The sequence below is a fragment of the Mobula birostris genome, chromosome 16 (genome assembly GCF_030028105.1).
Source record: "Mobula birostris isolate sMobBir1 chromosome 16, sMobBir1.hap1, whole genome shotgun sequence".
Classification (NCBI taxonomy): Eukaryota; Metazoa; Chordata; class Chondrichthyes; order Myliobatiformes; family Myliobatidae; genus Mobula; species Mobula birostris.
In genome coordinates, this window is record NC_092385.1 from 18,054,632 (window position 1) to 18,080,578 (window position 25,947).

Below are 25,947 nucleotides of genomic sequence, written 5' to 3' on the forward strand. Positions count from 1 at the left end.
AACATATTATTACTTCATAAATAAAAACAAATTTTTGTAACTTTGTGTCATTAATTCCCATCTCTGTATATGGGGAGGGGAAAGCAAAATCCTCCAAGATCTCTTCATGAAAAACAAAAATAAAACACAGAAATCTGCTGGTCTGCAGTTCAACCATTAGGTTTGCACGATTCAAGAATACCATTCCAACTTTTCAACTGTCTGATTAAAATACTTCAAGGGTCACACAATTAGTTGGTGTCTCGCTGGTCCTGATAAGCTGTAAAACAAGCTGTTTTCAATGAGTGAATGAGATGTTAGACAGCAGTAAAATGAAAAAAAAACAAACCTACTGTTGCCCAACTTGAGACAAATTGATTTCCACTATCTGTATCAGTCACCTGATTTTTTTTTGGGTTTTTTTTCCTCCTGATTTTTTCTTGTTTTTCCTCTGGGAGTGGAACACATACCCTGCCCAACTTGCTGGGCATGTCTTCCAGCTCTGCATTCACAACTCCAATAGAGTGTGAGTGTGTGTGTGTGTGTGTGTGTGTGTGTCCGTCCCCTATGTTCTCAGGCTCTAACTGCTTCATTGACCAGATCATCTTGTTTACAGCTTATTCCTATTCCTATGATGACCCCTTTTATCCTATCAATGCGATTAAAATAGACTAATTTTAGCATTTGCTTTTACATGATCAACACTCCAACAGGTTGTCAATTTTGTTCAAAATTTGTATTTGTTGGTGGGCAAGTTTATTTGCAGACTAATATCTTAAAATAGCAAAATGTGTATTTTTGCCAGAATCTGTGTTTAAGAATGTAACAAGACTGCGCATCATAATTTGCTTCACAAGTATTTTCTGACAAATAATTTAGAATGAAACTGTTCAACTACAGATTGTTATTCCATATGTAAAGCAAGAAAGAATTTTAGATTAATTTGCAATGTTAACTTTGTAGTTACATTACATTCAAAGAACTGTCTACACCAAAAAGTATGAGCACTATCAAACATGAAAGGCACCATTTGATTAAAAAACATAAATGAAGGTTATTCTTTTACTCTGTCCTCAACTAAATATGCCAATAGAATTTATACCAGCTTGAAAATCAAAATGGAGCGATTATAGAGAGCATCTTTCATTTATTCATCTCATTCAGAAGGAGCTACTGATTTACATAAGAATCATAAAAGACTTCAACGGAAATGACAGAAGGAGCATTGTTAAGTGAAGACATCTGATTCAAAGTTAGGCTGCCTACAATGAAAATATTTGTTATTCCTAACCAAAGTCAATTCAAATACAATGCTCTAAAGCAGGGGTTCCCAACCCTTCTTTATACCATGGACTCCTACCATTAACTACCATGGACCCCAGATTGGGAACCCTAGGTTCTAAAGATAACAATTTGATAGCATTCATTAACAAGATATTTCTCTAATTCTCCAGAGTCACAGAATAACAATTCTTGCTCCTTCCATTCAATTTCAGTATCAGCTCTGCAACAAACTGTGGGTCAAAATGGAATTTTTTGCTTGTGAAAAACTACACTGACATCTTCTCATTTAGATTTCATTTATGAACAATGGTTAAATTGTGTCAAATCACAAACTTCCTGCTATATAGGCAACGCCCATGTCATTGCGTAGGATGAGTGTGGTACTAGAAGATGATCTGTATCACGATTTTGCATAATATGAAATCACATCACCTGTCCATAGGTCAAAATTCACATAAATTCCATTAGTGAACTTCAGTCTGTGTGTTAAATTCTTGGGTGGTGTCATAGAGTCACACAGCACAGAAACAGGCCTTTTGACCCAACTGTCCATGCCAACCAAGATTCTCATCTAAAGTGATCCCATTTGCCCACATTAGCACACAACTAAACCTTTCCTATTCACATCAAGTGTTTGCTATCGTGTTAAATGTATCTGCCTCCACCACTTCCTCAGCAGCTCATTCCATATACTGATCACCCTCGGGAGAAAAAGTCGCCTTCCCCCAGGTTCCTTTCAAAGCTCTCCCCACTCACCCTAAACATGCGTCCTCAAGATCTTGATTTCCTAACCCTGGGAAAAAGACTGCATCCATTGACCCTCATTATTTTATACATCTTAATGAGGAATGGGAAAAAAGTGGCAGTTGGAATGCAGTGTTGGGAAATGTATGATAATGCATTTTGGTAAAAGAAACAATTGTGCAGACTATTATCTAAATGGGGAGAAGTTTAAACATCAGAGGTGCAGAGGGACTTAGGAGTCCTCGTGCAAGACTCTCAGAAGGTTCATTTACAGGTCAAGTCTGTGGTAAAGAAGGAAATGCAACATGGCATTTATTTCAAGGGGAGTAGAATATTAAAAATAAGGAGATAATGCTCTATGGTTGCTCTGGCAGTGTGCTTTTGATCATTGTCTTGCTGAAAGATTAACTTCCTCCCCAGTTTAAGCTTTCTGGCAGAAGGCTAGCAGGTTTTTATCCAGGGTCTCTCTATATTTAGGAGCATTCATCTTCCTATCAATCCTGACCAGCTTTCTGGTGCCTGCTGCGGAAAAACATCCCCACAGCATGATGTTACCTCCACCGTACTTTATAGTAGGGTTGGCGTTATCTGGCTGATGCACAGTATTAGATTTGTACCACACATACTGCTTAGTGATAAGGACAAAAAGTTCCATTTTAGTCTCATCTGAACACATGTCTTCTTCCACATCTTTACAGCATCTTCCAGCTGATGTTTTGCAAAGTCTTTACAAGCAATAATATGCTTTTTTTTAATCCAGTACTTCTTCCTTGCCACTTCTCCATAAATACCCTTTTTGTGCAAAGCCTTAAAAGCTCCCTCAGAGTGACAGTGGCCTCTCTTACAAATGGCATTCTTTTCCGGTGACTAAGTTTAGAGGGGCAGCCTGACCTAGGCAGTCTGGCAGAGGTTTTATGTTTTTCACGATGGACAGCACTGAGCTCCAAGGTATGTTCAGCGCTTTTGAGATGGTCTTGTGCTCTTTCCACAGATTTGCGCTTCTCTGTTATCATTTCCCTGACTTGTCTTGAATGCTCTTTTGTCTTCACTTTATTTGGTCTATTGAAAATCTACCATACTGTTGGACCTTACAGAAAGAGGGGGAAGTTATTCTTATCAATTCATTAAAAACAGGTGATTCTCCAACCTTCTACATCAACAAATTGGTGAGTGGGAAGGTGAGATACAGTATTGTACCTGATAAAGGTCAGCGTAGTAATTACAAAGGTGATTAATACTTTTTCAGCTTCACAATTTTGGTTTTTAATTTTTAGTGAATCATTGACAGGATTTGGAATTTTTCTTTTGACTTGACATGATGCACAATGCTTTGTAAACTAGCTCAAAAAAATCCTACTTCAATATATTTAAAATTTAGAAAATGAGACAGTAATGTGGGAAAATAGTTGTGGGGGCTGAATAGTTTTTCAAGGCACTGTAAATCCAGTATAATTGCATGTTATGTAAGACCATGCTTATTTTTTCAAAAGAAAACAGATTTTAATAACACCAATGATGAAGGATGCAAAAATCAGATCAAATATTTGGTATCACTTAACAGAAAAGTGCATTCAATAGGACTCAAACCATCGGTAGGACAGTGAAAGGAATGATGTTTATTTTGAGTTCTTTTTTTCTTGGACTGAAAGAGGAAACCATGACTTCATAAGAGGTTTATGTCAATTTAATTCCCTATATTTTATTTTATTATTGGCATTCATTATCCTTCACTTTTTTCCGAAGGTCAAGATCTTTGTTTCAATAACATCTATATATCATAAAATCTATACACTACTTGTTATACAAGAATTCAAAATTAAAAGAGTACAGCTTACATTCATCTTTCATTATATGCAATTCTTACTGAATTGTGTGCAAACTTAAAGCACACGGTATTGGGGGTATGGTATTGAAGTGGATAGAGAATTGGTTGGCAGACAAACGGGACCTTTTCAGAATGGCAGGCAGTGACTAGTGGGGTACCGCAAGGCTCAGTGCTGGGACCCCAGTTGTTTACAATATATATTAATGACTTAGACGATGGAAGTAAATGCAGCATCTCCAAGTTTGCGGATGACACGAAGCTGGGCGGCAGTGTTAGCTGTGAGGAGAATGCTAAGAGGATGCAGGGTGACTTGGATAGGTTAGGTGAGTGGGAAAAATCATGGCAAATGCAATTTAATGTGGATAAGTGTGAGGTTATCCACTTTGGTGGCAAGAACAGGAAAACAGATTATTATCTGAATGGTGGCCAATTAGGAAAAGGGGAGGTACAACGAGACCTGGGTGTCATTATACACCAGTCATTGAAAGTGGGCATGCAGGTACAGCAGGCGATGAAAAAGGTGAATGGTATGCTGGCATTCATAGTAAGAGGATTCGAGTACAGGAGCAGGGAGGTACTACTGCAGTTGTACAAGGTCTTAGTGAGACCACACCTGGAGTATTGTGTGCAGTTTTGGTCCCCTAATCTGAGGAAAGACATTCTTGCCATAGAGGGAGTACAAAGAAGGTTCACCATATTGATTCCTGGGATGGCAGGACTTTCATATGATGAAAGACTGGATCGACTAGGCTTATACTTGCTGGAATTTAGAAGATTGAGGGGGCATCTTATTGGAACGTATAAAATTCTAAAGGGATTGGATAGGCTAGATGCAGGAAGATTGTTCCCGATGTTGGGGAAGTCCAGAATGAGGGGTCACAGTTTAAGGATAAAGGGGAAGCCTTTTAGGACCGAGATGAGGGAACAGCTTCTTCACACAGAGAGTGGTGAATCTGTGGAATTCTCTGCCACAGGAAACAGTTGAGGCCAGTTCATTGGCTATATTTAAGAGGGAGTTAGATATGGCCCTTGTGGCTAAAGGGATCAGGGGGTATGGAGAGAAGGCAGGTACAGAGTTCTGAGTTGGATGATCAGCCATGATCATACTGAATGGCGGTGCAGGCTCGAAGGGCCAAATGGCCTACTCCTGCACATATTTTCTATGTTTCTATGAAATTGAGGACATTACAATATGGCCAGAAGGCACAGATTTAAAAGTTACACTCGTTTTTCATCTATTGACAATAATTAATGGTGAAAGTGAACAGAATTATCCAGGGACTATGTAAATTGCAAGCAATTTAATTAAATCAATAAATTAATTTAATTACAACAAACAAGTTCTTCTTTGGACCACCAAAATGAATGAAAACTACTTTCCATCATGTTGTCGTTTTTATGTGCACGTAATTTGTCGTATTGCCTGATAGCTAAAGTTGACAATTTCGAGTCCTTTGATTGGACACAATAATAAGCATAGGTATTGAAAGCAATGTGTTACACATTTTGGACAGTGTTCATTTAATTGTTAATTGCTTCAGTTAATTCCTTTACCGAGTACACACACACAATGATTTTATTGTTTGATAGCATTCAAGTTTCTCTTTTCTCAGACCTCTCCTTTTCTTATTTCTGACTATTCATCAATTGATTCAATTGGGCCTGCTCTTCAAAACTGGTATGACATCCTATTTAGGATTTAGGAATAGCAGTACAAAAAGATCCCACAGTAATAGAACAGGTAGTGCTTCAGCAATCTGGATTTAATTCTGACTGTAACTGCAGTCTGCATGGAATCTGTACATTGTTCCGTGCTGCATGGGCTGTTCCACTTGCCTCCCAAATCCCAAAAGTGTGTTTGTGGTTTAACTGACTATTTCAGGAAACTACGGTATTGATGGACATGCAAGTTATAGGGAATTAAGCAGGGGAACAGAGTTATAGAATCACACAGCATCGAAACAGGCCCTTCGGCTCAACTTGACGACATTGAACAAGGTGTCAACTTGAGCTACACTAATGTGTGTGCATTCAGCCCCTATCCATCCAAACATTTCCAATCTATGTATCTGCACAAATATGTTTTAAATTTTGTAATTGTTCTTGCTTCTACCATCTCCTCTGGTAGCTCATTCCATAAACCCACCACTCTTTAAAAAGAAAAAGTTAACCCTTAAGTCCCTTTTAAATCTTTCCATCCATATACTGATTCAGAAACTTTTTATGACAAGACATTAAAAATTCTGCCCCGCCTCATCCCTGATCACTATGCTATTTGCAGTCAATACCAGGGATTGATTGGAATGATTTCAGAGCAACCACATAATCTATTCCTTTTTTTATATAAGAAAATAAACATCCTATCTCAAAATGTCCATTTCCTGCATTCCTAATACCAATTCTTCTACATCCATGAGCGTTTGTATTCAAAGTGGTTTAACTCTTAGTTGCCAAACCCACAAGGACTTTAAGTAGATCCAGCAGCATCAATGAAGAGAAAAAACAGAGCCTACTTTTCAGATAAAAGACCTTTTACCAAATTTTTCTGACTTTTTAATTATCTTCAATACTTCAGATCTCCACCGTAAAAATCAATGCTTCTACTCCTGCTTCAATGTAAGAAAGTGGTCCAATTGTTCAAAAAAAAATCTACATAGTTTAATCGTTATGAAAAAATTTCCAAAAATGTTTCAGTTAATAATTTGTATTATATTTGTTGATTAAGTGTCTAAATCACCTAGTATAGGTATACTGGATCAAATTAAATAGTTTTTTTCTGGTTTGTAATTCTAAAATCTTCCAGTTTATCCAAATCTGTTCAAATGCAATGTTGAGCTGCTCTTAGGTAAACAATTCCCACCATCCATACCTTTCCGATTTTCAGTCACTTACATCTTTTTAAAATTAAATTTATATACCTGTATCCAGTTTATACATGTCAATTTTGTGATCTCTTGCTTTTCTTATAGCCCAACAATTCAACATAATAAAACAGACTAGGATAAATCAGCTGTGCTACGAATAAGCCTGTCTTTGTTACTGTTGTCAACTTTCATTGCACTGCAGATTCCTACAACATTGCTGCAAGTATTTTTATCTGAAAAAATTTGCATAAATGTTTGATGTCTATCAGCAGGTTCTCTTCTTTGATTAGATGAAATGGCACTTTTTCCCTGACTTCCTGCACTCATTCTAATCAATTGTTTTTCATTTTGTTTATGGTGGATGCTGGAAGTATTATTGATCCTTCCTTAGCTATGCGTTTATAATTGCTTCATTGCAGGGAAAGGAAATGGCAGTGTTGAGTAATTAATCTTGTGAAAATAACCTTTCCCAGGATTACAGCACCTTCATTTGTTCAAATCTGAGTGTTCTACATTCTAAACAGACTTCACATAATCATTCTTCTATATTACATTTTGGCATTAATTAGAGGATTAAAGTAATATTTTGGGCAATTTTGCATCAGGATATGTTTACAATTCATTCCCTATTCAGGTTTTCATTAAGATATTAATTAAGCAGTCTTTAAATTAAAATTAAACTGCTTCCTCCATCCTTTAAGTATCAGCCAAATAACTCAGAGTGGCTAATTTTAACAAGTACTGTATATGAGTCTTGAATAAGAATGCTTCAGAAAACCAGATAATCACTTAATAGGCTCACGCTAGATGTATTTTACTTTAAGCTGCATAATACATACAAATAAACAGGTGGCATTCGTATCACGCAAACACGAGGAGATCTGCAGACGCTGGAATTTCAGCATCTGCACTAATGCCTGGCATGTGTGTTCTCCAAAAAAAAAGTACAGTATCCTACAATAGTAGAGGTTTGAATGAAATTACACATCAGTTATTGCCACTACATTTGGCACCACTGAACAACTTCAGCATTAAACAGAGAAAATAGTTCAATTTTATATAATCTCTCTGAAGTACATCTTTATGCTGAATTATTTTTAATTTAAGGATTTTAATCACATGACAGAAGAAATTGACAATGTCAGCACCATGATCAGATTTCAAAATGGGATATACATAGCAAAGTTTATGATACACAATCAAAATATATTACTCATTATGTTGAAAGAGTTTTAAAATCATCCACAGAAGCAATCAGAACTCCTGCAAAACTAAATTCTATGAAACAAAGCTACTGCCAATCTAGCAAAAGGTATTATTATTGGTCCACAATTAAAACTCATTGCACCAGGTACACAAGTGATCAATGGCACAGGCATAAATAATTATGTATTGAAACAGGAAGAAGCTTGAAGCTGAAATTTGATCAAAAATTATGAGGCAAATATTAGGTGCAAAAGAATCTTAAAAAATGTGCACTGCATTTTTGGGAATGTAAAACATAATAATTGGGTTGAAAAAAATGGTGGTTGCTAAAAAGGTTTAACATCAAATTATCACATAAAAAACAAAATCTAACTGGACGGAACAAAAAAATAAGGGGTGAGAGTGAGAATTGTCATCATGAAGAATCCCAAAAGGTAATTTTACTGCTAATTCATGAATGGCAAAAGAGGATTGATCTTTGATTGGAAGGCTGTGATGTGAAAATTAACTACAGGGATTAGAGCTTGGCTCCAGCTTTTCACAATCTACATCAATAACTTTTGGCTAAAAAGATGTTTCCAACTTTGCCAATGATACCAATCTGGCGGGGACCATTTATACAGAGGAGGATGCGAAGAGGCTTCAGGGTTATACAGACAAGCTAAGTAAGTAGACAGAAGAAAGCAGATAGAATATAAAATGGAAAAATATGAGGTCAAACAAGAGAAAATTTGCAGATACTGGAAATCCAAGCAACACACACAAAATGTTGGAGGAACTCAGCAGGCCAGGCAGCATCAATGGAAAAGAGTACAGTTGGCGTTTCAGGCTGAAACACTTCGGAGTTATCCACTTTGGTGCACAGAGAAGTGGAATAGTTGTTAAATCGAGAGCGTATGGAATGCAGATTTCAAACGGACTTGGTACGCTTGTTTACAAATCTTTGAAGGCTAACATGCAAGTGAAGCCAGTGATTAAGAAAAATAATGATGCGTTAGCCTTTACTATGAGAGGATTTGCATGCATAATAATTATTGCAATTATACAGAAACTTGCTGAGACCATGCCTACAGTATTGTGTATTGCATTGGTCTATGGAACCTGGGTTTATTCTTGATTCTTTATGATTTATTTAGAATAATTGGACATTTATGTAGCACCACATAAAGTGCTGGAGGAACTCTATGGAGGGAAAGGGACAGTGGAGACACTTCGCTAGGACTCCATTTTTGCACGTTGCTTTCAATTATCCTTAAAATGGAAGTGGCATTTGGGTCAAGATACTGTTGCAAAGTTCCTCCAGTAATTTCTTTCATGGTAGCAGGAAGGGACAGCGATTATAAACAAAACAGTATATTCCCAATTAGGGTCAGATTGCTACTTCAACAAAATTGATCAGATCTTCATGCAAGTCCTAAAGCTAGATAAAGAGAACCCAATTAAATAAATAACACAAAAAATTATACTTATTCATTTATTTATTGAGAAAAATAATCCATTACATAGAAAATAGAAAACATAGAAAACCTACAGCACAATACAGGCCCTTTGGCCCACAAAGTCCTGCTGAACATGTCCCTACCTTAGAAATTATTAGGGTTACCCATGGCCCTCTGTTTGTCTAAGCTCCATGTACCTATCCAAAAGTCTCTTAAAAGACCCCATCGTATCTGCCTCCACCACCGTTGCCGGCAGCCCATTCCACGCACTCACCACTCTCTGCGTAAAAAACCTACCCCTGACATCTCCTCTGTACCTACTACCAAGCACCTTAAACCTGTGCCCTCTTGTGGCAGCCATTTCAGCTCTGGGAAAAAGCCTCTGACTATCCACATGATCAATGCCTCTCATCACCTTATACGCCTCTATCAGCTCACCTCTCATCCTCCGTCGCTCCAGGGAGAAAACTCAACCTGTTTTCATAAGGCATGCTCCCCAATCCAGGCAACATCCTTGTAAATCTCCTCTGCACACTCTCTATGGTCTCCACATCCTTCTTGTAGTGAGGTGACCAGAACTGAGCACAGTACTTGAAGTGGGGTCTGACAAGGGTCCTATATAGCTGCAACATTACCTCTTGGCTCCTAAATTCAATTCCACGATTGATGAAGGCCAATACACCGTATGCCTTCTTAACCTTGGAGTCAAACTGCGCAGCTGCTTTGAGTGTCCTACAGACTCAGACCCCAAGATCCTGCTGATCCTCCACACTGCCAAGAGTCTTACCATTAATACTATATTCTGCCATCATATTCAACCTACCACAATGAACCACTTCACACTTATCTGGGTTGAACTCCATCCGCCACTACGCAGCTCAGGTTTGCATCCTATCAATGTCCCGCTATAACCTTTGACAGCCCTCCACACTATCCACAACACCCCCGACCTTTATGTCATCAGAAAACTTACTAACCCATCCCTCCACTTCCTCATCCAGGTCATTTATAAAAATCACGAAGAGTAAGGGTCCCAGAACAGATCCCTGAGGTACACCACTGGTCACTGACCTCCATGCAGAATATAACCCATCTACAACCACTCTTTGCCTTCTGTGGGCAAGCCAGTTCTGGATCAACAAAGCAATGTCCCCTTGGATCCCATGCTTCCTTACTTTCTCAATAAGCCTTGCATGGGGTACCTTATCAAATCCCTTGCTGAAATCCATATACACTAAATCTACGGCTCTACCTTCATCAATGTGTTTAGTCACATTCTCAAAAGATTCAATCAGGCTTGTAAGGCATGACCGGCCTTTGACAAAGCTGTGCTGACTATTCCTAGTCATATTATACCTCTCCAAATGTTCATAATTCTTGCCTCTCAGGATCTTCTCCATCAACTTACCAAACACTGAAGTAAGGCTCACTGGTGTATAATTTCCTGGGCTACCTTTTCTCCCTTTCTTGAATAAAGGAACAACATCCGCAACCCTCCAGTCCTCCGGAACCTCTCCTGTCCCCATTGATGATGCAGAGATCATCACCAGGTCCAGGCGACTGATGCTTTCTAAAAGCTCCAGCACAACCTCTTTCTTAATATCTACATGCTCAAGCTTTTCAGTCCGCTGCAAGTCATCACCACAATCACCAAGATCCTTTTCCATAGTGAATACTGAAGTAAAGTATTCATTAAGTACCTCTGCTATTTCCTCCAGTTCCATACACACTTTCTCACTGTCATACTTAATGGCTCCTATTCCTTCATGTCTTATCCTCTTGCTCTTCACATAATTGTAGAATGCCTTGGGGTTTTCCTTAATCCTGCCCGCCAAGGCCTTCTCATGGCCCCTTCTGGCTCTCCTAATTTCCTTCTAAAGCTTCTTCCTGTTAGCCTTATAAGCTTCTTGATCTCTAACATTACCTAGCTCTTTGAACCTTTTGTAAGCTTTTCTTCTTGACTAGATTTACTACAGCCTTTGTACACCATGGTTCCTGTACTCTACCATAACTTCCCTATCTTATTGGAACGTACCTATACAGAACTCCACACAAATATCCCCTGAATATTTGCCACATTTCTTCCGTACTTTTGCCTGAGAACATCTGTTCCCAATTTACGCTTCCAAGTTCCTGCCTGATAGCCTCATAATTCCCCTTACTCCAATTAATCACTTTTCTAACTTGTCTGTTCCTATCTCTCTCCAGTGCTATAGTAAAGGAGACAGAATTACAATCACTATCTCCAAAATGCTCTCCCACTGAGAGATCTGACACCTGACCAGGTTCCTTTCCCAATACCAAATCAAGTACAGTCTTTCCTCTTGTAGGTTTATCTACATATTGTGTCAAGAAACCTTCCTGAACACACCTAACAAACTCCACCCCATCTAAACCCCTTGCTCTAGGAAGATGCCAATCAATCTAAACCCCTTGCTCTAGGGAGATGCCAGTGTATTAGTTGGAAAAAGTATGTGAACCTTTGCATTCAGTAACTAGTGTAACCCCCTTGTACAATAATAACTTCAACCAAACTTTTCCGGTAATTGGTGGTCAGTCCTGCACATCAACTTGGAGTAATTGCAGGATATTCCTCCTTACAAAGCTGCATCAACTCTGGGATGTTGGTGGGCTTCCTTACATGAACTGCTTGTTTCAGGTCCTTCCACAACATTTCTATAGGATTAAGTTCAGCCATTCCAAAACACAATTTTTTTTTCTTTTTAAACCATTCTGTTGTTGATTTATTCTTGTCTTTCAGATTGTCTCGTTGCATTATCCAACTTCTACTAAGCTTCAGGTGATGGACTGCTTCCCTGACATTCTCCTGTAAAATGTCTTGATACAATTTTGAATTCATTCTTCCCTCAACAATTACAAGCTGTCCAAGCCTTGAGGCATGATGCTCCTTCCACCATGCTTCACAGATGGGATGAGGTTTTGGCGTTTGTATGCAGTGCCCTTTTTCCTCCAAACATAGCAATGTGCATTTCTGCCAAAAAGTTTAACTTTTGTCTCATCTGGCCACAGAACATTGACCCAGAAGCATTGTAGAACATCCAGGTGGTCCTTTTGGAGAGCAGTGGCTTCCTCCATGGTGTCCTTCCATGAACACCATTCTTGCAGTGCTTTTCATATAGTGGACACATGAACAGGCACTTTAGCAAGTTCTAGAGATTTCTGCAGGTCTTTTGCAGCTACTCTTAGGTTCTTTTTCAGCTCCTTCAGCATTACATGTTGTGCACTTGCTGTGATCTTTGCAGGATGCCCACTCCTAGGGAGAATAGCCATAGTACTGAGTTTCCTCCATTTGTAGACAATTTCTCTTACTGTAGACTGATGAACAATCAAGTCTTTAGAAATGCTTTTGTAGCCTTTTTCAGCTTCATGCATCACTACAATTCTTCTTCTAAGGTCCTCTGAAAGTTGTTTTGATCCAGGCATGGTGCACACATAAATAGATCTTTCTTGAGAAGAGCAGGTTTTGTCAGTAACCTGACTTTGTGTGTGTGTTTTTTTATAGGGCAGGGCATCAGTACAACCTACACCTCCAGTCTCATCCCATTGATTGGAACACCTAAGTCCGAGTAGTTTTTGTAGAAAGCATTACTCCAAAGGTTCACATACTTTTTCCAACAAACACATGTAATATTGGATCATTTTTCTCAATAAAATAAATGAACAAGTATAATGTTTCTTGTGTTATTTATTTAATTGGGTTCCCTTTATCTAGTTTTTGGAATTGAAGATCTGATCACATTTTACGTCACATTTATATAGAAAGAAAGAAATTTCTACAGGATTCACAAACTTTCTAGCACCACTGTAAATCCCTGCATTGTTTGCCCATGTACAACAGTGGCTTTGAATATAGAAGCCATGTGTGGAAAGTGACATTTGGGCAAGCTGAAGCAATAGCTGTGGCCATACAGTACTTATTGTGGGGCCCAGGGCTTCACACTGGCTGGCATGTTAATACAGGCTACCATTGGCTCTGGCAGCATCTGCTCCACATGTTGACAGATCACCTAGATCATTTCCCTCATCACTGCCTGTTGGATGCAATGGAAGCAGCTATCTCCCCATCTATAACTGGCTGCTCTGCTCTCCTTATTCCAGAGATTTCTCCATGTTAACAAGTTCGTCTACTCCACTTCTCCACACGCATGTTCTTTGATAATCCCAATGATGGTCAGGGATATGTGCTGGATTTTCAGGACTGCAGAGTAAACCTTTAGACTGCAAAACTAGGAAAGCTGCAAGACATCAGCACTCTACAGGTGGGATATCAGTGTATGTAAAAGGAAAATAACAGTAACTAAAGTGTAAGTGGGGCCTTTACAGATGAACACAGAATAAATTATACTGGGGAAGAAGGAAATGACAGAAACAGTAAACAAATACTTTGTGTCTATCGGCACTGACATGAACAACTACCTCTCACTTTCTGAAAATTATGGCTGATCTTTAGTGAAGTCCTTGATCCTGGAAACAGAGAGGAAAAGCACCATCCTGAAATCATATTTTCAGCTACAGAAACATCTTCCCGCCTAGAAGATTCATTATTTGGGGAGCAAAGCTTATTTAAAATACATGTTCATTCTATGTGCATTTATCAATTTAAATGCACTTAAGTACTTCTATCAACCTTTTACTTTTATCCCTAAAAAGGAGTGACTAATTCCAATATATGTAATGAGGTCAGTGCATAATTTCAAGATACTGCAACATGAATGCTCAGAACTTATAAGAGAAGGTAATTAATGCATGGGATGTCTCCCGATTCAACAACAGCATGGAAATGCATTCTCTAAAAAGATCAGTGATTCAGAATAGGAGCCCAACATCACCTTCTCAAGGGATAGACAATAAAATACAATGTCTACTAGCAACCCATGCATATCATAAATAAAGAGCAAGAAAAACTGTCATAATTCATTTGCAATGTACAAATCCTCAGCAGGAGTCACTCCACTGAAAGCTAACCCAGCTCCCTGTACCCTACAGTATCTGTCAGTGGATTACAAACTTCCTGATAGGAAGCAAGCAGTAAGTAGGCTGGGTTCCTACTTGCTTGATCCAACGTCTACAAGTACAGGCTTTGCACAGGCTTCTTTCACCCCTCCTGTTCTCATTTTATACAAATGACTGTACCTCCACAGACAAATCAACTAAAATCTCCAAGACTGCAGATGACACAACTGTAGCAGGTCTTATCTCTGATATTGTGATCTGTGATACATTACAGATTACTAGAATCTTAATAATTAGAATTTAATTATTAAAATGGAATGGCATAGTGATACCTTTTTAAAGACAGATTTAATAATATTTATTTTAGATTCCACTAAAGAAATGAGAAGGTAAGCATTAATAAACTCAAATACCTTACATTCAAGGCATGAGTTCCACTGCATCTAGATTTTAGGTGCAGTCAACCAACAAAGGAGTGGTCAAAGGGACAGAGTTTCATTTAGGTACTGAAATCCGAAAGGAATACAGTGGTTCCCAGTTAATTGGGCCATCGGTTAATCAGGGCAGCCGCTTATTTGGGACAACTCTTAAAGAACAGAAACTACCCAGGATTCCCTTCATTTATTTATTTGGGACACTATGATGCTTAATTGGGGCAGAAGACTGTTGCTGAACAGCTTCTAATCAGCCGCCAAACACTACACTGTGTTTCAAGCGAAGATTTTAAATAGTGTTAGTTGCGTGTGTTTGTCATTGTTGCAGTGATTTTTGTCATTGATGGTTGACAAAAATTAAGCAGCAAGACAATTCAGAACTGTTTTGCTCATTGCGATATCAAACATTCAGACTTAGAGATACCAGAAACAGCCAGGAGTGAAAATGAAACAATTTCACTACTTCAGCAAGTTAGGAACTACAAAGAATTTGAAGGTTTCAACAATCATCTTGAATGTTACAATGAAAATGAAGAATTGAAGGATGCAATCATGGACAGTATTGTGTGAAAGCAGTCCATAATCTGCACTAGGTGTCTGCACAAATTTTGTTCATTTATAGTCAGAATAACATGATATGGATAAACTCCTCTATTGATAAGTATTAGGAACTAATACACAGCTTTATAATACAGTAGTAGTTTAGGTACTGTTCTAATTTGTTCTCCATTTCATTTAAATAAATAATTTGCTACTGAGTTTGTTTTATACATTTTTAACTAAACAGCTAACTGGGGCAGAAGCTTAATTGGGTCAAAATGTGTTAATCCCAATGTGTCTCAAATAACTGGAATCCATTGTAATATTTCATTAAGAATAGTGACCGAACACAAACCTGACACTTCTTGAGCTCTCTCCTTCATACCTGTTAAGTAAAAAAAAAGAGGAATGGTTAGTACAAAACATGGAAATAATTTTATGATGTTTTCATTTAATTAACTGCTTTCAAATCCAAAACCAATGGAAAAGTGACAATTCTGATTAGACCTAGTCAGAAATAAAATTTTCAAGCACTCAATTACTACTCTTCTTTTGTTCAGCATTATCACATCTAGATGGATTTAAATTTCAATTTTAATAAAACACTGAATATGCTTGTGTTTGTTTTTTTTAATCTAATAACGTTTGAGAGAATACTTGGAAATTAATGCTTTTAGGGTGAAAAATTAAGATCATTTTCATTAAATTTAAAATTCAAACAATAATTTTCAAAGGAAGAAAATACGCTTATAAATTCATAATCAGTTTTATAAAGAGCTCAAGTGCATAATAACTATCTTCACTATCATCATAAATTTGACTTATGAGAAGTAACATTAGTTAATGAAGGAATAATTTAAATTTTCTTATTGGTATCTAGCAATCAGCCATTGCTTCAAATAGAACTTTCTAGGCTTGTGAGGTAGAGACCATAGAACTTAACCACAAAATCATGACTTATTTACTTAATAGAAAAATATCTATAGGAAAAAAAAACAAAGTTGCTGTCTTCATAAATTGCACTGCATGATATTTTGAAAACTAGGCATTACATTCTGCACTCACTAATATTTAAAACTAAATACATCATTCCACAACAAAAATAAGCACCTTGTAAAACAGCATTTAGGTAATGTCATATAATAAATATATAAGACACTCAATATTTAACGCGTATTTTAATGACAAAATGATTTAAAGTTCTTTTCAAAATGTGCAAATTTCATTTATTATCGAAGTATGTATACATTATACAACCTTGAGATTTGTCTCCTAACAGGCAGCCACGAAACAAAGAAACCAAAAAGAAATTTTTTTAAAACTGTCAAGCACCCAATGTGCAGAAGGAAAAAAACAAATCGTGCAAACAATAAATGCAAGCAAATAGTGTTCTGAGCATTCTCTAAAGGCTGATTTATACTTGTGCGTACGGACTACGCTGTAGCCTACACTGTAGGCCTGATTGATACTTTTGTGTAGCCCTACAACGTAGCGAGCATGCATAGTTGTGTGTGCGTCGCTCTGCAATTCCCCGCCAAAATGCTAGTTGGCGGTGGGGTTTCTATGCCACTGTGTTGAGTTTCTTCGTGAGACATGGACGAGGAAATGCATTTCAAATATTTTCGGATGTCGGCAGGTAGATTTGATGATTTGGTTCATCGTTTCCAACCATTTATTTCACATCAGTGTACAGACATGGCAGAGAAAAGCAACCAGAAATGCAATGCTACCAACCAGACCAATCACAGTTGTTGCGGTCTGTGTCGCCGCGACTTTGGCCTATACTCTATCGAGTTACATTTTTGGGGAGGTGCGCGTCACCCTACAGCGTAGGGAACGTGGTACCTATGATGTACATTTGCCGCAGAAGTATAAATTGGGCTTAAGTCCGTTCTCAGACCCTTAGTTCAACGCAGAGCCGAATAAATGTTGGGCAGTAGTGAGCTGAACCAGTGAATCCCTTGCCTCAGGCCTCAACACCTTGACCTTTTCAAACTGAAATCATTCTCCAAACATCAGGTTCAGGTACTTTTATATGCTCTGGATCCTGTTGCCTTGATTCAGCCTGTACCCAATCTTTCTAATTTGGCCCAGCACTTAAACTGTCATCCAAAGATTTTTTGCACATTAGGTTAAACCTCACAAAGAAAGCACAGATTTTTATATAGTATAGAACCGTAAGCGGAAACTTTCCTACATATCTCAATTGCTTGTTGCTGTTTTTTTTTAACAAAACATTCTACTACTTCGTAAGCTACATTCTACAGTATGCCTCAGTCTAAGATTTGAAACAAAATCTGTACTTGATCTAGTGGCTCCCATTTGCCAAGCCTATTCCAAAAGAAAATTAGTCAGAAAGTTATCTGAATTTTGAGACTTGTGATAATCATAAGCTGCACAATATGTGTTGATGGTAAAGCCAAAATGCAATTAAATTGAGTATTTCTGATTAAGATGAACAAGTTAGAGTACTGAGTATAGATACAAAATAATACCCTTCCTATGGGCAAAATAAAAGAGAGCATAGATATTCTTCTTGAATTACCAGACCATTAACTTTACATGGCTAACTTTCTTTCCAGGAGAAACTTTGGCAATGCTATATTTGACTTTCAAGAAAGATACAAGCATTGGATAGAAAACAAAAAATGCAGGAAACACTCAGCAGTTCAAACAGCATCAGTGAGGACAGGCATACATTGTCAGGTCAAGAATGCTACATAAAACTGGCATGTGAAGCAACAAGCATGAGAGTGATGAGTAAAGAGATTAGAGACAAGTTCTTCGACAGAGTATAGGCCAAAGTTGTCAAAGTAATAATATTCTTTAAAAAATCAATAATTGCTGAAAAGAAAAAAGGAAACTCACTGGATTTTGTGACACCTTTGCCAAGTGCCTCTTTTTAGTCCACATAGGTGACTGAACTTCCAGTAACTTATCACCATCCTATTCCCACTTTGTCGTCAGCTTCCTATATTGCTCTAAAGATGCCCAACAAAAGCTCAAGGACAACATCACTTCTTCCTTCTGGTTATTAAAGGGCTCTGACTCAATATTAAACAATTTTAGCTCTTTTCTTCCTCTCCAAACATGTGCCTGTGTCATTCTTTCTTTTTTCTTACATGTCTCTAAATGCCAGTTTTAAAATAAATTTCTCCTTGGCAACTTTGACCTGTACCTTATTTCTTCACTATACCCCTCTCTGCAATTTAAAACACAGGTTCCTTTCTGACTTTACTAGTTCCAATGAAGAACCTCAACCCAAAATGTCAAATGTTTCTTTTCCTGCAGATACTGCCTGACATGTAGAATACATCTCTCCTCCTTGGCCCTTACCCCCTCTGAACACACTGCTCTCCACCCTGTCTGCACCAACCCCAACCTTAACATCAAACCTGCAGACAAAGAGGGTGCTTTTGATGAGTGGCGGACTGATCTTAAACTTGCTGAGTCCAGGTGGCAACTCTCAGACACCTCTTATTTACCCTGTTTAAACAAACCCACTCTTTAGCATCAGGCCGCTGTCTTCCGCACGATCAGTAATCTCATCAACTCTAGAGATCTCTCATTCACTGCCACCAAACTTATGGTACCCTTACACAACCTAATCATTTTACCTCCTACACAAGTCCACAACCCTGACTGTCCAGGTAGGCCCATTGTCTTTGCCTGATCCTGCCCCACTGAACTCATGTCCGCCTACCTCAACTTCATTCTATCCCCCTTGGTTCAGTTCATGCCCACTGATATCCATGGTATTTCACATGCTTTCCATCTCCTCAACAACTCTCAATTCCCCAGCCCTGACTGTCTCATTTTCACCATGCATGTCCAGTCCCTATACGCTTGATCCCCCATCAAGAAGGTCTTAAAGCTCTCCACTTCTTTCTCAACAAAAGATCTAATCAGTTCCTTCCACTACCAGCCTCCTCCATCTGGCAGGACCGGTCCTCACCCTCAACAATTTCTCATTTGGCTCCACCTACTTTCTCCAAACTCAAGGGGCAGCTATGGGCAACCCCATGGGCCCCAACTATGCCTGCCTTTTCGTTAACTAAGTGGAACAGTGCATGTTCCAAGCTTTCTCTGATAATTCTGCGCTACATTGCAACTACATTGGTGCCGTTTCAAACACCCATGCTGAAGTCATCAATCTCATCAACTTTGCCTTCAACTTCCACCCTGTTCTTTAATTCACTTGGTCTATTGCTGACACCTCTTTCCTTTCTCAATCTTCTGTTTCCATCTCTGGAAACCAAACTGTCTACCAACATCTTGTACAATCATGCTGATTCCCATGGCTACTTTGATTATATCTCTTCCCACCCTGTCTCCTGTAAAAATGCTATTCCCTCTTCTCAGTTCCTTCATCACCGCCATATCTGAGCCCAGGATGACCTTTTCCTTTCCAGGACATCCAAGATGTCGTCCTTCTTCAAAACACAGGATTTCCCTTCCTCCACTATTGACGCTGCCCTCACCGCAGCTCCTCCATTTCCCGGACATCTACAATCACCCATCTCCCCACTACCTTAACAGGGATAGATTGAGTTCCTCTTGTCCTCACCTGCTACCCTGTAAGCCTCTGCATCGAACACATCATTCTGCACAACTTACGTTATCTTCAGCCGGATCCTACTACCAAACAGATCTTTACCTCTCTCTCACTCTCCATTTCCAACAGGAATAACTCCTTCCATGATTCCCTTGTCCATTCATCCCTCTCCACTAACCTCCTTTCTAGCACTTACCCTTATAAGTGACAGAAATGCAACTTCACCATTCAGGGCCCCAACCAGTTCTAGGTGAAGCAACATTTCACCTGTGAATCTGTTGGGGGTCATCTATTGTATTCAGTACTGCCGATGTGGCCTCACTAAATTGGTGATGTAAAGTGGGGGACCACTTTGTTGAGTACCTCCAGTCCATCCAACAAAAGTGGAATTTCCTGGTGGCCAACCATTTGAATTCCTATCTCCATTCCCGTTCCAACGTGTTGGTCTATGGCCTCCTCTTCTAGCATGATGAAGCCACTGAAGTGGAGGACCAACACCTCATATTTCATCTAGGTAGCCTCCAAACTGATGACATTTACATCTATTTCTCCTGCTGGTAAAATTTTTCCCATTTCCCCTTTCCTCTTCTTCTATTCCCCACTTTGGACTCTGACCTCTTTTAATCACCTGCCTATCACCTCTCACAGTGCCCCTCCTTCTTCCCTTTCTCCCAAGGTCCACGGTCCTCTCCTATAAGATTCTTTCTTCTTTAGCCCTTTACCTTTGCCACCCACATGGCTTCACCTTTCAGCTACTAGCTAGCCTCCTTCCTTCCCCCCACCTTTTTATTCTGGTGTCTTCCCCCTTCCTTTCCAGTTCTGATGAAGAGTCTCAGCCTGAAACATCAACTGTTTGTTCATTTCCATGGATGCTGCCTGACCTACTGAGTTCTTCTATTATTTTGTGTGTTACTTCCAATATTTTCTGGGTCTTTTTGTTTTGGATTTCTAACATCTGCAGCTTATTATTTCAATTGCAAGTACCAGATTGTCTTCAATGTAAATTTATTTACCTCTTCAACTAATGACAATACAGCAATATTTTATTTATATTTAAACCTAGACCGACTACTTCTGTGATCAAAAAACCTCCTTTTTGTATCCTTTGGATATCTGTTGAATCTCAATGTTGGTCAAGATGTACTTTGTATTGCCCAGAGCTCATTTCTTCATTGATCCATAGACAATTCTCCTAAACGAGGAGAAAATTCTGAAATCAGAGGTGCAAAGGGACTGGAGAGTCCTCATGCAGAACTCCACCATGAAGGTTAACTCACAGGTTGAGTCAGTGGTAAGGAAGGCAAATGCAATATTAGCATTCATTTCGGAAGGACTAGAATATAACAGCCAGGATGTAATGCTGAGGCTTTACAGGCATTGGTCAGATCATACTTGGAGTACTGTGAGTAGTTTTGGGCTCCTTATCTAAGGAAGGCTGTGCTGGCATTGGAGAGGCTCCAAAGGAGATTCACGAGAATAATCCAAGAAATGAAAGGGTTAATTTATAAGGAGCATTTTATGGCCCTGGGCCTGTACTTGCTGGGGTTTAGAAGAATAAGAGGGGAGGGGGGAACCTCTTTAAAACTTATCGAATATTGAAAGGCTGAGATAGAGTCAATGTGGAGACGATGTTTCCTACAGTGGGGGAAGTCTGGCACTGGATGGCACAGCTTCTAAATAGAAGGATTTTCCTTAGAACAGACATGAAAAGGAATTTCTTTAGCTAGTAGGTGGTGAATCTTTAGAATTCATTGCCACAGACAGCTGAGGAGGTCAAGTCATTGGCTATATTTAAAGAGGAGGTTGATCGGTCCTTGATTAGTAATTTATGGGGAGAAGTCAGGGAAATGGGGCTGAAAGGGATAACAATCAACCATGATGGAATGGTGGAGCAGACTCAATAGGGCCAAATTGCCTAAATCTGCTCCTATGTATTATGGTATAAATTTCCAAGGATAATACTCAAAGTTTCTTAGATACTTATCTAGTTCATATCAGTTTGTATTTGCCAAAATAATAGCTTGCACTGTACAATAGCTTGATGGTTTACCTTCAACCCTAATCCAATACAGCAGGAGTCCTGGAAAACAAAACTAATGAGGGAATATCGATAATTGCACTCATTGTGCTCATTACAACCATTGTGCTCTTACACAATGACTCAGTTTAATTTCAGCTGTCAAAATGCAAGTTTTGAATCTATATAGAATTTTTAAAGCCAAATACTATATTAATAGCAACCTGAAGAATTACTTGAAAACTGAACAGGATATTCAGGGAAAATTATACATCGACCCCATTGTCAATATATGAAAAACAAGAAACATTCAAGCATATCTGAAACTAAGAAAGTATTTTATAGCTTAACTGAAAATGCTGATGATATAACAGTTATTGCATGAGAGAACCAATTATCTAAATATATTTTAAAAGAAATTTATTTAAAAATAGATATCTACATTTAATTTAAATGTAATTTCTCTGAGCATAAACCTTAGTAGGGCTGGGGTTGTTGGTAAAGTACAGCCTTTGAAAATAGTGTTTTAGAGAGTTATAGATGTAAATAATATTTTGGACCATATTTTCCTGGAAAAATAGAATTTAGAAAAGAATTACATTTAGACAGCATTTTTTAATCAAATTAGGAGCCCAAATTTTGAATACGTATATTGTGCACCCACTGACAACTGCTTCTGAATTATGCTATTTATGAGCCATGCATCAATTTAATTAAAACTTGGTGGACAATCTATGAAAGATAGCTGATCAAATAACATTTCAAGCTACAACTAAATATAATTTTAATTAACAGACATCAAAGTTGCTGGTGAACGCAGCAGGCCAGGCAGCATCTCTAGGAAGAGGTACAGTCGACGTTTCAGGCCGAGACCCTTCGTCAGGACTAACTGAAGGAAAAGTTAGTAAGAGATTTGAAAGTGGGAGGGGGAGGGGGAGATCCAAAATGATAGGAGAAGACAGGAGGGGGAGGGATGGAGCCGAGAGCTGGACAGGTGATTGGCAAAGGGGATATGAGAGGCTCATGGGACAGGAGGCCCAGGGAGAAAGACAAGAATGGGGGGGGGGGAACCCAGAGGATGGGCAAGGGGTATAGTCAGAGGGGCAGAGGGAGAAAGAGAGTGAGAGAAAGAATGTGTGTATAAAAATAAATAACGGATGGGGTACGAGGGGGAGGTGGGGCATTAATGGAAGTTAGAGAAGTCAATGTTCATGCCATCAGGTTGGAGGCTACCCAGACGGTATATAAGGTGTTGTTCCTCCAACCCGAGTGTGGCTTCATCTTTACAGTAGAGGAAGCCGTGGATAGACATGTCAGAATGGGACTGGGATGTGGAATTAAAATGTGTGGCCACTGGGAGATCCTGCTTTCTCTGGTGGACAGAGCGTAGGTGTTCAGCAAAGCGGTCTCCCAGTCGGCGTCGGGTCTCGCCAATATACAGAAGGCCACATCGGGAGCACCGGACGCAGTATATCACCCCAGCCGACTCACAGGTGAAGTGTCGCCTCACCTGGAAGGACTGTCTGGGGCCCTGAATGGTGGTAAGGGAGGAAGTGTAAGGGCATGTGTAGCACTTGTTCCGCTTACAAGGATAAGTGCCAGGAGGGAGATCAGTGGGGAGGGATGGGGGGGACGAATGGACAAGGGAGACCCGACGCAGACTGGGAGACCGCTTTGCTGAACACCTACACTCTGTCTGCCAGAGAAAGCAGGATCTCCCAGTGGCCACACATTTTAATTCCACATCCCATTCCCATTCTGACATGTCTATCCACGGCCTCCTCTACTGTAAAGATGAAGCCACACTCAGGTTGGAGGAACAACACCTTATATTCCGTCTGGGTAGCCTCCAACCTGATGGCATGAACGTTGACTTCTCTAACTTCCACTAATGCCCCCCTTCCCCCTCGTACCCCATCCGTTATTTATTTTTATGCACACATTCTTTCTCTCACTCTCCTTTTTCTCCCTCTGTGCCTCTGACTATACCCCTTGCCCATCCTCTGGGTTTCCCCCCCTCCCCCTTTTCTTTCTCCCTGGGCCTCCTGTCCCATGATCCTCTCATATCCCCTTTGCCAATCACCTGTCCAGCTCTTGGCTCCATCCCTCCCCCTCCTGTCTTCTCCTATCATTTTGGATCTCCCCCTCCCCCTCCCACTTTCAAATCTCTTACTAACTTTTCCTTCAGTTAGTCCTGACGAAGGGTCTCGGCCTGAAACGTCGACTGTACCTCTTCCTAGAGATGCTGCCTGGCCTGCTGCGTTCACCAGCAACTTTGATGTGTGTTGCTTGAATTTCCAGCATCTGCAGAATTCCTGTTGTTATAATTTTAATTATCTCAATTTCTTGGGTCATGAAGAAGTGGTAAAAATACACATGCAATGTTACTTTTGACAGACCTGGAGAGATGGGAAGATTTATTTATGATAAAACTAGCACATCAAACACTAGAAGGCTGACTAGAAAAAAATGTCATCATAACATACTAATAAATATTGCTGTCAGGGTAATTGGTACAATGGCAAGTTGCTATTGATCAGTCGGCATGCTATTTGGGTATACACTGCTTCGGACACTGTGCTCCTGGGCACAGTTTTTTAAAAGGAAGCTGATCCCCTAATAATCAAAATCTTGCACTTCCAACCATGAGACTAGCTCCACCCTTAAATTGCCTTGACCGTCTGTGAAGCTCCTCCTGCAGGCTCAGCAGCTGTCAAAGCAATAGCATCCAATGCCCAAGATACTATTTCCTTTCACTATTCACAGTAGTCTAAAATCATGACTATAAATGCTGAGAGAGCATAAGGGAAATGGCAAAATAAATAAATACTTGAACTTTTTAACACATTGATTTACTTTACTGATTAAAGGGGGATTTTGAAGCAATAGCTGATAACAATTAAAAATTATATGCACAGATAAGTTTAACAGAAGCGCCCTGGGGAGCGGCAATTGTCATCCAGTCCCATCAGATCATCTGGCTGATTTTTGCGTCAGTGGTCTGCAGTGTGGGGTCCACAAAACCATATGACAATCCAAGAAATTTAGGGGATATAAAAGAATTTAGTGAGGGGAAAGGATGAAATAAAATCCTTCTTTATTTTTTGATTACAAACTGTATTTAGTAATACTCTAATAATTGAATATAAAAAAAGCCATACTGATCGTGAAATTCATAATACTTCAAATCTTTGAGAGAAAGATTGGCTTTGGGGAAGGAAGGTGTATACTTTAAAAAAGAAAGTGAGCTACTAGTCTGGACATGCACGAGTTTGTTTTATTTTCTCTGTTTTATGATTTCCACCCTATGTAGGTCAGGTTCTATATACAAAAAAAGACAACATTTTAATTTAGTAAGTTACTTTCTCCATTTTCCCGTCAAACCCTTGATAAACTTTTAACCAATTAGAATAGGTAAATTGACTAGAATATCAAAGAATTAAAAAATTGTATACATTTGTATTTATTAACTGTTTAACCACCTACATTTGAAGTGATTTCACTCAGATGATATATATATAAATTACACCATGACATACAGCTTTGTCAATACCAGTAGCCTTAAGAAGTATCCTTTAATCATGGAGAAGTCCTCCATGACCTGGATCAACACATTGATGTCATGTGGGGGCACGTGTGCTTGAAGGACTCCATCAGGCAATGCCAACTCAGGGCCACCCATGCTGTGGGCAAGATGCCAGACAAAGACCGATCCAACCCCGGCTCCCAAATGTCTTCCCTTCCTGGGCCACACTTCAATTAGAAGTGTGAATGCCATATAAAACAACAACATGGAGAAGTGCTGTCTATTATCAGTGAATGCATGAAGTAGTATACAAATCACCATATTGTTTCTAATCAGGCTACTGCTGGTTTAAAGGGAATCACATTGAAACATGATCAGCACCCATTCCATTCTAGGTGCCAAGACAGAACACCACCCCACTCTATTTCCAGGATTCATTAATATGGAGCACTTCTGCCATGTTGACTTGGGGAGAACCTCCTTGGACTGCTAGTAATTGAGGCTTTCCATTGAAGCAAGGACTAGGAGATTGTGCTTGGAAAGCTCATCACTGAAGCCAC

General features: G+C 39.2%; 1 protein-coding gene across 2 annotated transcripts in view; it reads right to left on the reverse strand.

Moving 5' to 3' along the window:
- Positions 1 to 25,947, reverse strand: part of iqsec1b (IQ motif and Sec7 domain ArfGEF 1b) — a 539,720-nt gene that overhangs the window by 352,825 nt on the left and 160,948 nt on the right. For both annotated transcript variants that reach the window (XM_072280360.1, XM_072280363.1), the window contains exon 2: positions 15,645 to 15,674. In XM_072280360.1, coding sequence (XP_072136461.1) covers positions 15,645 to 15,674 — 30 coding nt within the window. The remainder of the gene's footprint in view (positions 1 to 15,644; positions 15,675 to 25,947) is intronic.